This window comes from Xenopus tropicalis, chromosome 9, assembly GCF_000004195.4.
Source record: "Xenopus tropicalis strain Nigerian chromosome 9, UCB_Xtro_10.0, whole genome shotgun sequence".
Classification (NCBI taxonomy): domain Eukaryota; kingdom Metazoa; phylum Chordata; class Amphibia; order Anura; family Pipidae; genus Xenopus; species Xenopus tropicalis.
In genome coordinates this window covers 54946645-54960811 of record NC_030685.2, presented here as the reverse complement: position 1 = coordinate 54960811, position 14167 = coordinate 54946645, and the positions used below count along the sequence as shown (strand labels likewise).

Genomic DNA, 14167 nt, shown 5'->3' with positions numbered 1-14167 from the left:
AGATGCAGGGAGGTCATTATTGACAGCCCCAGATGAAAATGCAAGAGCATTAAGGGACACAAATTTGTGGCTAAATCCAGTGCCAACCTGCCAGCTCTTGGTTATCAATTATGCATCCAAAAATACAAGTTCTCAAACTGGAGAGCTGCCAGCTGGACACCCTGTGTAAGGCAAAGGATGTCTTATCTACATGGCTTCTCAGCATCTTGCTCCCTCAGGCCCCTTCTTTCCTCTCCACCAATTTCACACACCCTACACATTTATAATTGCCCATTTTTCTTTCTTATATTAGACTCAAATTCATCCACTTTGGCTCTGTGTTTAATCCAACAAGTACCAAAATTCAGCAGTAAACACTGGAGATTTTAATATACTGCATTGAAGGTGTTTGTGCCTTCTTCAAAGACTCTTAGCTCCATTACTACACCATGTAATATATACACTCAAACCCTAATCTAATAAATTACAAAGAACAAAAATAATTCATAAAGCAGATGTTTAGATTGAAACACGTTATGTTATAGGAATTGTTTTGGTACAAAATCATCATAGTAACAACTCAAACTTCATAGTATATACACTGTTACAAACTTAATATTTTGTTGCAGTCCACAAGTACATAAAAAGTAAGAACTTTTATGAAACGCAGAGTTCAATCTCTGTGGCTGCCTAGAGTATAATTTATAAATCCATTTACCTTGTATTTTCCCTCCCTGGGGACCTAGGGTCACTTTCTCTGTGCCGTGATTAATAATCCTGTGTTAAAATTATTACATTCCATAAAATGTCTTGAAATTGGGGTTGTTTCACTCCTGGATTTAATCAGATTAAGATGTTCCCTCACTCTTGTCTATGAAGATTCTCATTCATCCAGGTCATGATATACAGTATCTAGTAGAATTAAGTCTAAAACAACTGGACTTAGAAAAGTCCAGTTGTTTTAGACTTAATTCTACTAGATACTCCCTCACTCTTATTTTAAGGATCTGATTGTGCAACAAACATATTGTATAGTTTCATGTAAGTAGATTCACTACAGATTTTTTGTTACAATGTGTCAAGCTACATTTAAAGTTACATGTACAGCTAAGTACGTAACGCACCTTGCCACTCCACACCTACATGCATACATGCCATCATACCATAGCCAAGAGTCACATATATGCCGTTTTTGTGAACAGACTAGGGGCCAAAATGGAGTCTAATGTCGGGGCTTTCTTTAGCCACAGCTTGAAATCCTAATTCTAGCACCTCTTTGTATTCATTATCCATGTTTAACACCAGAGGAGTCTTACTAATTATCCATTTTATTTTATTCAATTACCTACTATGTCAAGTTCTGCAGGCTGGACACCCTATGTCAGGCAAAAGATGTCTCAACAACAAGGCCTCTCAGCAAGTTACTCACTCAGGCACTTTCTTTCCTCTCCCTCCCACTCCAGTAATTTTGATGTCACATGTCATATGAGGGCTCTTACTCATGAGCGTTCCTTCCTGCATTCCCTTGTGGTGCATTCTCCTGTGGTCTACCACAGGGGAGCACAGAAAGGAAAGAAATTCCATTCTTCTCTATGTGCCTGTACTGACACAGGTGCATATATGCCCTCAACCAGAGGGGAACGTAAGAAGGAACGCTTGTGAGTACGAGCCCTTAGACTCAAGTTCATTCACTTTGGCTCTCTGTTTATTCCAATCTATTTATTGTTTCCTCCAACAGTGCTGTGGACTGGGAGTTCTTTACACTGGGAGAAGACTATTTTCTAGTTGTGGCAAATTCCTTTGATGGCAGCTCCTTTTCTGTCAATAGTGTTATATACAGGTAATTCTAAAATGTGTATATTAGGGGTGTGCATGTATCATCATCTTTAAACGACTTGTACAAGTTACAAGTATGTACACAAGTATGTTTTTCCTGACATCACCGTAGTATTACACAAATAGTGACTTACCAAACAAAGCTTGAAGAACTGTATTGTTATATCAAAAGTGTTTAGACTTGCTATAACCACACTACTCTTTGCTGAAAGCAAATGACCAACGTAGCATGAAGGTGCTTTATAAATTCTTGAGGGGGAATTGCATTGCCTTTGTTTTTAAATCATTAAGTTACAAGTTAAAATCTGTTTAATGTGAGTTTTAAAGGAGACATAAAGGATAAATAAAAAAAAAAAAACATAATCTTGTAGGCAATTATGAATAATATATGGTGCTGTAAAAATGGCCCCTTTTATTGGAGCTTCCCATAGATCTGCTAGGGTCCCTGTCCCTGTTGCAAATGAGGGGTAGGCGTGTCCTAACAGTCCCTGCAAGAAACACAGTAGAAGGGTAAGTAGCCAATCACAACCCTGCAGTTACAAGCAAAGACAGGCTTCAGTTCCCTATCAAGTCAACCTGGGAAAGGAGGCAACAGGAAGTAGAACAGATTGGGAAAAACACAACTTTATAAAGCATATTCCTTCTATATTTAAAGGAGTATATTGCACTGGCACATTCTTGTTTTTCACACATCTCCTTTAATTCTCCCCAGGTGGCAGGGATATGAAGGTTTTGTGGCTGCCCATTATCTGCCTACTTACGGATGTCGGGACTGGGAAGCATTCAGCACTGATACAGGTTCCTACATCATGTACTCCAGTGCTAAAGAGCCAGTCTCCAAGGTGCTGAAACTGAGGACTCGCTAAAAGGCATTTGGGTCAGATTTCCTGAAAAACTCAAGAAAGTGTAAATTAATTTGTATTAAAAGTACAGGTATGGGATCCCTTATCTGGAAACCTGTTATCCAGAAAGCTCCAAATTACAGACAGCCCATCTTCCATAGACTCCATTTTAATCAAATAATTCAGAATTTTTAAACTGATTTTCTTTTTTTCTGTAGTAATAAAACAGTACCTTAAAATTGATCCCAATTAAGATGCAAAACAATACTATTGAGTTTAAATAATGTTTAATTGATTTTTTAGCAGACTTAAGGTGCGGAGGTCCAAATTACAGAAAGACCCCTTATCCGCAATACCCTTGGTCCTGAGCATTCTGGATAACAGATCCTATACCTGTATAAGAAATAATGCTGAATGAGTTAGAGTGATACTAAGGTGTTCCAGGCATCATATAGGACGATATATGATATATATGAGTCATTGCACTAAGCATTCCATGATACCAGTTAGGTTTTCTCTCTGTAGGGAAATCTACAAACGTTTATATTTCTTTAATTAAAGGCACTGAAATTCTTTTTGACTATTGTTTTAAATTATAAAAAAAAATCGAAGGAGGGCAAACAGAGAAACTGAAGCTACTCCATCTTTGGTCCTTAGTTTTAGCAACTATTACATATAAATAAAAATGTGTGCAATTATTTGGTACTGAATACATCAGCAGTATTGCATGTACTTACATGTACCCATCCTTACACTCTCACCTCATGGGAAACACTTTTGGAAGACTACGTACCTTCTCCTGTGTTTAGTAGCATAAGAAAAATAACTTATTTATATATTTTTTTATTTCTACAGCAACATAGGATAGTGTTACAGAATATTGCAATTTACTCTTTTCTAGATAACCAAAAACTTTGAATGCAGAGAGCACCAGAGATAATTTTTTGTAGTAGTAGATAGTAGGATTTTACTGTATCTGTGCATGGGGTTGGGGCAAGCCTTGCCATATGCCTCTGTGTACAGCAGTGATCCCCAACCAGTGGCTCAGGGGCAACATGTTGCTCCCCAATCCCTTGGATGTTGCTCTCAGTGCCCCCAAACCAGGGAGTTATTTTTGAATTCCTGACTTGGGGGCAAGTTTTGGTTGAATAAAAACAAGATTTCCTACCAAATAAAGCCCCCTGTAAGCTGATAGTGTGCATAGAGGCTGCCTAATAGACAATCACAGCCCTTATTTGGCACCTCCATGAGCTTTTATGGTGCTTGTGTTGCTTCCCAAGTCTTTTTACATTTGACTGTGGCTCACAAGTAAGAAAGGTTGGGGATCCCTGGTGTACAGTGTCCCCACAGGAATCAAACCACCCTTCCTCTGTACTTATATTCCTATCATGTGCAGTGTTTTAAAGTACGAGTCCATCAACCTTATCATTATTTACAGGGCCGGATTTAACTTCTCGGGGCCCCGATGCCGCCCCCGCCCCCCACGAGTGCGCATGCGCGAACGTGCGGCACCCTCTCCCCCGAGTGCGCATGTGCGATCGCACATTTAAACTCCCATACGGAGCAGTGGGGAGAGGTCCCAACTGCTCCGTATGGGAGCCAAATTTAAAAATTCTGTTGTGGCGGGGCGGCATGCCGCCCCTAAACTTGTGCCACCCTAGGCCCGGGCCTTTGTGGCCTTTCCACAAATCCGGGCCTGATTATTTAGCAGTTTACAAGTTAGCAATGCACGTTCTATATGTTTTCTCTGCCTATACCAGGCTCCCCTGTGCCAAGCTCTGCACCAAGCACTGAATTCCTGATTTTGTGCAGTTTCATTAAATCTGTCACAGGAGCCAATGTCACAGGACTGATTATTAATATTTTTTGTTGGACAGTGCACTGGTTTCTATGTTCAGTGCTGGACCATAAGGTTGCCTTAGGCAACCTGGCCCCCAATCTCCCCCCCCCCTATGTTTTTTACCGACAAACCCACCTCGTGCTCATCCTCCTGATTCCTCCCATCCTGCCGCTCACCAACTCAAACTAAACTAAAATGCTAAGTTGTCCAGAGCTTTAATATCATGTGACAAATCTGATTCCTTCAAAAAGTGCTGGGATTCAGGCAAACTGAATTCTGCATTTGGTGCATCTGTAGTGAATTACAGAAACAATAACAAGATGCTATATAGCTTTTCTTGTTGCCTAAACTAACTGTCCTAAAAAAAAGTTCTATGCCTAAAAAACTGTATTTTGAAAAGTATTTTTTTCTGGAAGGCTTAGCAAGCATTCCACCATGTTGTATGTCAGTTTAGCCATGACAGGACATTCTAATCCATGTATGATACCAAAACACTGAAAAGCTTAGTAGCATCTACTCAAATTTAGAAACACAAATATGCTTATAACTAAGTAACGTCAGGCCGATGTGCCAACACGTTTCACTGAGAGAGATAAAGAGAATGTAAAATTAACTTATAAATAGAATGCATTTTCCTATAAAGTTTTTATTTACGCTTTATCCGCGGAACAGTTTGTTCCACATGGTGCCGAGTTGGTGGCTTTGTTGTGCAAATGCTTTATCGCAGGCTTGCAGGTAATATAGAATCTAGATTCCTCATTCATATCCTACTGCTTCTAACAAATGTAAACAGTGAATGTAATATTTGGGTAAAAACTGTGAAAGGAGCAGCAGAGTATTAGAGTTTCATTGTTTTCATTTATAGGAGGAAGAAAAGAAAGCCAATAGAAGCATGCAGTCTTAATGGAATTTTTTTGCAATTTGTTTCTAAAGAAACTGTAGATATTTAGCTCTATTGTTGCTTTTAAGCATTTTCTGGCATTATCTTCCTGAAAAACATTCTTATTATATACTTGCTGACTATAACATGAGTTTTAGTACTACCAAACTATGAGAATGCCCATTTGTGGGCGTTAATTTGTGACAGGTCAGATAATAAATGCACCTTTGTGCTCATTTACAGTACATAGTCTGGCTGCACTTTGCACTGTATAAAAATTTAGCACAAGGTGCAGGCCACAGTGTCAGAGCGAGCAAGTTATGGGATATTAGGTAATGCCTAGGTGCCTCCCTCACCATTCCCTCTTTAATACTGCACCGCTGAATGAAGGCAGCATTGTATTCAAAATAGAGGGCAGAGACCTGTGGTAATTCTTCATTCAAGGAAGGCAGTATGCACTGTGCACATTGCTCCTATTTTATTCACATTGCCTTCCTTATAGTAAATTACCCCTTTAGTATTTTGTCATTATTTGGAATGACCCTTAAACCCTCTGAACAGTCTAAGTACTTATAGGCATCATCATATGTACACTAAATGGCCAAGAGTATGTGGATACCTGCCTATCCCCATCTCTTGCTAAAAACAAGGATAGTAAGTTGGCCCTCTTTTTTCTGCTGAAACAGCCTTTACCCTCAGCTCTTCTGGAAAGACTTGTTGAATGGTGTTTGGTTCCATTCGTAAGGACATTTGGCATTGATGTTGGTGCTACAGGCCTAGCTTCCATCAGTGTTCTGAATGCTTAGATCTTCAATTGGGTTGAGGTCAGGCCTCTTTGCAAATAAGTCACGTTCTTTCACTCTCCCCTCTGCAAACCTTTTCTGTATGGATATAGGGGCAATATGATGCCGAAATAGGATTGGGCCTTCAACAAACTGTTGCCAGGAAGGAGCAATCACAGAGTTTTCATGCCATTGTGTAATAAAGTGGCACCTGTGTCAGCAATGATGCCTGTGTCTTAAATAGCCAATTCTAATAATTGCAAAAAGTGTCCACATACTTTTGTAGTTTTGTTTAGTCCAATATCACCTCAAGCCCGACTGTCACATTTTTATCTGCAATTGATTACATTGCTTTGCTGTATAGTTTGGTGCTCTATTATACTATCATCCCAGTGACCATAAAGCCATGTATGATGGTTATTATAAGAAGTATGGCCCATTAATTATATAGCCAACAGACTTTATTTACAGTCACCTTTTGCTTATAAGGGCCTATCTATGGGTTGATATATTTTGCTGCATAATGTAAACAGATTTGGGGACATAGTAAATAGTTTTAGTGCTTTGTTGAACTACACTTGGCAAATAAATCATGTTCATATTATTTATGACTATTTCTGTTAGCCTTCTAGACGTATAAGGCTAACGTTTGCCAAATTTCTGGAACAAACCTCTTAATGGTGTTAAGACAAGGGCAACCTATCATATGGTTGCATAACCCTAGTAGCATTGTATTGGTCTAGTACAGTCCATAGGCACAATTTCTATACATACATAGAATTATTATAGCCAATATTTATAACAATATCTTTTAAGATAATGGATGGCTTTTGTCCAGTTTTGTTTTGCCTGCACCCTCAGATGCTGCACATTACGCCTTCCGAATTTCTGCAGTGCAAAGTGCAAAGTACCCCATTCCCCAGGCAGAAGTGCTCCATGGATAAGCACTAATGGGCACACTTTTGCAGTCCTTGGTGCTCTTGCACTTTTGCCTGGGCAAATACTAAATGACCCTTGCAGTGTCAAGCACTTGCCCCCCAGCAGTGGTTCTGAATTTATTTCCCTTTGGCTTCTACAATTACAAAAGTTTGCTGCAGAGAAAACAGAAAATGCTTAAAATAAAATCCCATCCTGTATAAAAATATGTTTTTTTCTCTAGAAATGTACATTTGTCTGCAAAAAAAAAGTGCTTAAGTCAATAAATAGCTGAAAGTGCTTAACTTATCTGTGGTTGTTAGGAAGCTATTGTGTAGCTGTTTTGGGAGTTGCATTTAATGCTTTGCTTTCTCCTAGGATTTTCACAAATACTGGTGCTATTATAAGTAGTAGCTACTACATTGATAAGTCTTTTTCCGGCAGAAGAATTGAATAGCCTATATAAGCCGCAATTTTGTCTCTGTTTGTGGCACAAAAAGGCTTTGTAAATACATTGATTTGTCTAAATGTAGAAAATGTTGCAAATGTGTCTCTTTTTTATACCTGCATATTTTATAAATTTGTTTGTTTATATTGTATAAATCAATGCATATATCATGGTTTTCAAATACAAATGTAACATTTTAATATAATTGAGATATTTATTATTATTATTATTATTGATCATTTAAGTTTAGGATTACATGGCAGACATATGTGCAATAAAACATTTGAAATCAGTGTCATAAGAATGTCATTTATTAATCATGCAGTAATACTCTTGTTGTGAGGGATAACCTGTAAAACTGCTCCTATTGCTTATTTCCTATAGCATCAAGCTATGAAAATGACTCCCTTGTGCCATTGGATCCCCCTTCTGGGTATCATTTGGATATATCTGATTGCTGTATCGCTTTATACATAGGCAACTGTTGTTTGTCGAATTTTCAAATAATTCAATTCTATGCACCCAGAGCAGCCCATATATTTCTATTTTCTCTGTACTACAGGATTTTGAAATTGTGGGTAGTATTATATGTATTATCGTTAATTTACAACCCTTTGAATCAGATTTTTTTTTTTGTATATTCTTTATTTATGAAACATTCAAGATTTTCATTTTTATACAGTGTGATAGAAAAGAGTTGAGGAGATAACACGTATGACATTTTACATCGGTTCAGGCTAACAGATATTTCTCTTGGAGAGTATACCAGTTTATTGAGCATACATATAGATTCTAGTATCTTTATTAGCTGGAGTCTCCTTTTTGATGGAAACTGAATACAGACTGATAAGCTGCTTTTTGAATTCAGTTCTTTATATATGGATCCTTCTTTATATAGTTTATCTGACTGTCCTCGTGCATTTCTGCGTCAGCTGCTCTTCGTATTCTGTTATGTCATTGTGTAAACATCAATTAAACATATAAACAATAATAACAAAAGGAAAACCCTCTTTTAACTAGAGGAGAGTAAAGAGAAAAGATGTTAAGCTTAGAAGATCGCACAGCCGTTCCCGTTGTATTGCTCCAGTCTGTATTTCTGATGAATCAGATTTTTAGTGGTAAAAGTCACAGAGAAAAAATGTTTTTCTGAGATCTACTATGTCTACTATGTCTAAAAATCCAAATTCAAAAGTTCTCCAGGTTAAACTTGCCAAGTTTATGTAGAAGCTAATGGCAAAAGTACCTTCCCTTTCCTTAAAAATTTAACAAACTTTAGCAATTTTGGATTTTTGACACAGGGTTTTGTCTAAAACTTTTTCCAATTGTCACAGCAAAAATTCTATAAACTTGACAAAAAGGTTTGTTTTTTCTCACAGCAACTTTTCCAATCGGATTTCTTTAGTAAATGTTAAACATTCGGGAAAACAAGTTTAAAAATGTAAAAAAATTAGAATTTATAGAGTTTCAGTCAATCTTTTTTTTGATAAATCACCCCCTTAAGGACAGATTTATCAATGGTCAAGTTTCATTTTTTTCTCAATTCAATTTTTGTGCTTAAAAAACTTGAATTTGAGTCATGGTTCGAAAACTCGAATGTCTGGTATTTATTACGTTTGAAAACCCAGCAATTGGATTGTAAAAATTTGCCATATAAAAGCTTGCGAGTTTCTATCAATGGGAATTGCCATAGGCAAAGTCAAGCCATATTCTTAAACTTGTAAAACTTTGAGATATTTCAGTTTTTTATCCGCACGTGTTTTCCTTATTATAAATAAGGGACTATTCAATACGCAAGTTTATTTGATTTAGAAAATAAACTCAAAAACTGGTGAATAAGCCCATAAGTGTGCACGATGATGCATATTGTCTGGTAACCTTGCGCAGGTGTCACTAAACACAACACGTATGGAAAGCGCAGGAGCCCCCATGAACCCATGTTTTTGAGTCATAATCTACATGCAATGGCATTGGGGACTTTCAGGAGATTCTTATTCAAATGAATGGAGGGGCAATATCAACCTGTGTGTCCTTGCCCTAAATATGGGTCATCACTGAAGTGTGCAAGACATTATGGGAAATGGTGTCTTGGCCAGGGTCCTACTGGGCCAGCGGGGCACCAGTAAAAAACCTGACCCGATCCCATCCAGCGCTCTCCTGGTCCGTAGATCTCCCTCCCCTGAAGTGCTGAAGGTAAGAAAAAAGTATGAACATGTAGGGGAGGGGGTTAGGCGAGCAGCAGGGGCGGGGGGTTATGGGAGCCACAATGAAGGCCACAACCCCGGTGGGCCCTGCACCCCCCAGTCCAACCCTGGTCTTGGCTAAATTAAAGGTGGCTACTGCAACATTGTTTTCATGCTACATATAGTCAGAACCAACAGTGTGGAAAATGATAGACAGATGCTGCTTTCAATAGTAATTAAATACAAATAACTTTTAAATTGTATATATAAAGTTGTTTATAAATTTCTTTTCAAACAAGAAAAGAGGTAGCAGATTGTTAAGCACAATTTGAACAAGATGCAAAACTTGCTGCAAGTGCTTTTTATTGGCACAACATGTTTCAAGCCACACACGGCCCTTTATCAAGTGTAACTCAATAACCAGTAACCAAGTGTTTTAAACAGATACCACAGGATGTGACCTTCATTACCCATCCTCCTAAATGTCCGTTATGATTCTCTTCCATTGTGCAATTTATATTCAGTTGATAGTTATAACTGTCCATAAATTATACAGTCCATGTGCACTATTACTTCACTTGTGACACACATCCGTTTAACCTAATGAAAAAAATCGTGTTAATCTGTTTAACTAGATCACGGTACTGCTACCAAATTATTAGGGATACACCAAATCCAGGATTCGGTTTGGGATTCGGCCAAGATTCAGCCTTTTTCAAAAAGTTATGATGGTCACTTCCTGTGGTATAGCTGCACAGTTATGAGGAGAAAAATGGAGGAGGTAAAGGTATGTGGCGTCAAGTGGATGGAGGCTGGCAGAGGATTTAAGGAGTTTGTGACTGAGTGGGTGGAGGCTGGCAGAGGATTTAAGGAGTTGGTGACTGAGTGGGTGGAGGCTGGTAGCGGATTTAAGGAGTTGGTGACTAAGTGGGTGGAGGCTGGCAGAGGATTTAAGGAGTTGGTGACTAAGTGGGTGGAGGCTGGCAGAGGATTTAAGGAGTTTGGGACTGAATGGGTAGAGGCTGGCAGAGGATTTAAGGAGTTGGTGACTGAGTGGGTGGAGGCTGGCAGAGGATTTAAAGAGTTGGTGACTGAGTGGGTGGAGGCTGGCAGAGGATTTAAAGAGTTGGTGATTGAGTGGGTGGAGGCTGGCAGAGGATTTAAGGAGTTGGTGACTGAGTGGGTGGAGGCTGGTGGCAGTTTGAGGAGTTTATGACTGGGCTGAGAGGCCCTAAGGTGGCAGCCCTGGTGGGCATTTCTGGAAGAAGAGACACATTGGTTTGGAGTCTTAAGTAATTGACATAAAACCTCGGGGGGTGGGGATTCTGCCTTTCCTTCTGCTTTAAGTGCACTTGCCTGTATGAGTAGTGAGAACATTGAATTGAGGACTAATAAATGCACAGCACTCTTGTTCTGACTGATGTTTTTACAGCTTTACAGTATCACATTACAAATTCCATGAGGATGACAAGAAGTGTTCATATTTCCAAATTGCTATTCATACAGTGAAATGGAATATTAGTTTTTGGCACATTTATTGTTTTATTCAAATACGAAATAATAAACCCCTTGGTGCTCATTCATCAACTCCTTCACAGTTATTGGAACCGGGGGTAGAATTACGTTTCCTGCCATTATGTTATAGCTCTCTGAATCAGACCTTACGTACTGATTTTTTCAGGTGTTAATACTGAATTTCTGGAATAACAGTTTATATTATATTTTCCTTTTTCCTTCCCTTTATCGTCCCAAGCATCTGTTATTTTGGGGATGATGTAAGCTAGTGATTCCCTGTTCAGCAAGAGAAGCACCAGAGGGTTAGAAGCGCTTCACTTGTCTCTGATAATTGTTTCCTTCTCACTGCACCCACTCAGCTGCTCTTTTACAGAATCTGTTCCAGTTACTGGCCCCCCACACCAGCCATAAAGAGAAAAGGTGACCTCTTTATATTTATTTTCCCTATAGCAAGCCATAGAACAGACAATGGGGTTGCAGTGTGGTCTGCTCCAATCAGGCCCGGATTTGTGGAGAGGCCACAAAGGCCCGGGCCTAGGGCGGCAGAAGCTTAGGGGCGGCATGCCGCCCCGCCGCAAGAAAATTTTTAAGTTTGGCTCCCATACAGAGCAGTCGGGGCCTCTCCCCACTGCTCCGTATGGGAGTTTAAAGAGCGCATGCGCACTCGCGGCTGCGTTCGCGCATGCCCACTGGGGGGGCGAGCGTTTGCGCATGCGCACGGGGGGGGGGCACCAACAGGGGCGGCCTCGGGGCGCCCAGAAGAGAAATCCGGCCCTGGCTCCAATCAGTCCCGGATTTGTGGAGAGGCCACAAAGGCCTGGGCCTAGGGCGGCAGAAGCTTAGGGGCGGCATGCCGCCCCGCCGCAAGAAAATTTTTAAACTTGGCTCCCATACGAAGCAGACAGGACCTCTCCCCACTGCTCCGTATGGGAGTTTAAAGAGCGCATGCGCACTCGCGGCTGCGTTCGCGCATGCGCACTGGGGGGGCGAGCGTTTGCGCATGCGCACGGGGGGGCACCAACAGGGGTGGCCTTGGGGCGCCCAGAAGAGAAATCCGGCCCTGGCTCCAATGCATTTCATGGCACTACATGAGTTACTTGGTACCAGTCATTTCTGTGTATCTGTACCCATGGGAAGAAAGACCAACACTGAAAGCATGAAAGTAGCGTTTTTGAGTAGCAAGATGGCAGCCCGACTCATGCATAAATGCACTTAAACACAAAATAAATAATCTGTGCATAAAGAAACCTTTTCCCTATTTTTTTTTTTTTTTTTTTAAAGAAAAATGTCACTTGACAGTACTTAATAGCAGGGACTTTTTTATACTGCTTATTCATTTCTCTTTATTTCTTGGTCAGCCAGCCATTTTTATCTACCTTTTTAGCTAATGTAACAAAAGGTCAACACTCAAAGGACTTGAAACACATAAGAGATATTTGTTGTACAGTACATTCCAGAAACTAAGATAACTAAAAAGCAACTAAGATACCTCACCCACGCACACAGTACATTAGCTCTTGTGTCACATGCACTTATTCTCATATTACAATATGGCACCTGATGTGCCCTGGTTATACAGAGTTACATAGTTACATAGGGTTGAAAAAGACCAGAGTCCATCTCGTTCAACACTTCCAAGTAAACCCAGCACTCATAACCTATACTCAGAGTAATCATGTCCCCTCGCAAGCGCCCTTTTTCCAGAGAACACAGAAAAAAAGTCCAAACACTCATGGTTCCTCTTCGTAAACTCAGTCCATTATCCATTGGTGCAAATTCTCTAGAGGATTCCAGAGAAAACAACCCCAACGTGACAGTCTAATCTTATTGCTTACATTTTCCATCCCCTTTACCAGTTTAGTTGCACGTCTCTGCACTCTCTCCAGCTCATTAATATCCTTTTTAAGGACTGGAGCCCAAAACTGCACTGCATACTCAAGGTGAGGCCTTACCAGGGACCTATAAAGACAGCACTTTATTTGCTTTAGTAGCCACAGAATGACACTGCCTGGAATTTGACAACTTGTTATCTACAAAAACCCCAAATCCTTCTCCATTAAGGATCCCCCAACACACTGCCATTTTGTATATAACTTGCATTTATATTATTTCTACCACCGTGCATAACTTTGCACTTGTCCACATTGAACCTCATTTTCTTTTTGCTGCCCAGTTTTCCAATTTTGTCAAATAACTCTGCAAAGTGGCAGCCATACTGCATCATTTCAGGAGTTTCTGGAAACTCTTTGTTTCTCTACATTTTGAGCCAGCAAAGAAATTTAAAGCAAAGTAATTAATGCCTAAAATTGTTTCGGATGAATCCAGTTATACAATACCACCCTTTATTGTATGATCATAAGGAATAAAAATACACTTTCTTTGCCTCTACTACTCCATCAGTTATTTGTGTTGCCTTACATGTACATTGGAATGTCTGGTCAGGTCCTCTAACTTAGCTACAGAAATAAACCCATATGGTGCTAAATATTTACTTCTGGTCATTTTCATAGGCTGGCACCTCCCTGCATGGTAATCTTACTGGGCTTGAACCTCCCCCACCATTAGCTTTCATAGGAGAGAATTTGACAAAACGAAACCACTGGCTTCACAGGCTTTATCCAGTCCCACTTGCGGCTTTTAAGAGAGAGATATTTTCCAGGACAAAACACTTTTTTGAGGGTTTTCTGTTTTTCAAGTTATTTGCTTTGCCCTGCATGAAGTATTTTGGATTAAATACCATTGGTACATCTTGGCCAGGTCCTCTAACTAAGCTATACCAGCTCTGTCAGAAGCTCAATACAGTTTTGCATCAATATTACAAGCAATCATAGGACAGACCATAATAGAGACCACTGAGGCACTTCTTTTATTACTTGCACTTATTCCGAATGGACTCTCTCGACCCCATTTATTCCATTAAGGCAGTTTTATATCCGTTATTCTTGCTGAT

At 39.8% G+C, this 14167-nt stretch overlaps 1 protein-coding gene across 2 annotated transcripts in view; it reads left to right on the top strand.

Annotated features, from left to right (window-relative positions):
* tspear (thrombospondin-type laminin G domain and EAR repeats) overlaps positions 1 to 2812 on the top strand; it is a 57299-nt gene extending 54487 nt beyond the window's left edge. For both annotated transcript variants that reach the window (XM_002936523.4, XM_012971441.2), the window contains exons 11-12: positions 1718 to 1819; positions 2528 to 2812. In XM_002936523.4, the coding sequence (XP_002936569.3) occupies positions 1718 to 1819; positions 2528 to 2681 (256 nt within the window). In that variant the 3' untranslated portion in view covers positions 2682 to 2812. The remainder of the gene's footprint in view (positions 1 to 1717; positions 1820 to 2527) is intronic.
* Positions 2813 to 14167: the final 11355 nt, after the last annotated feature.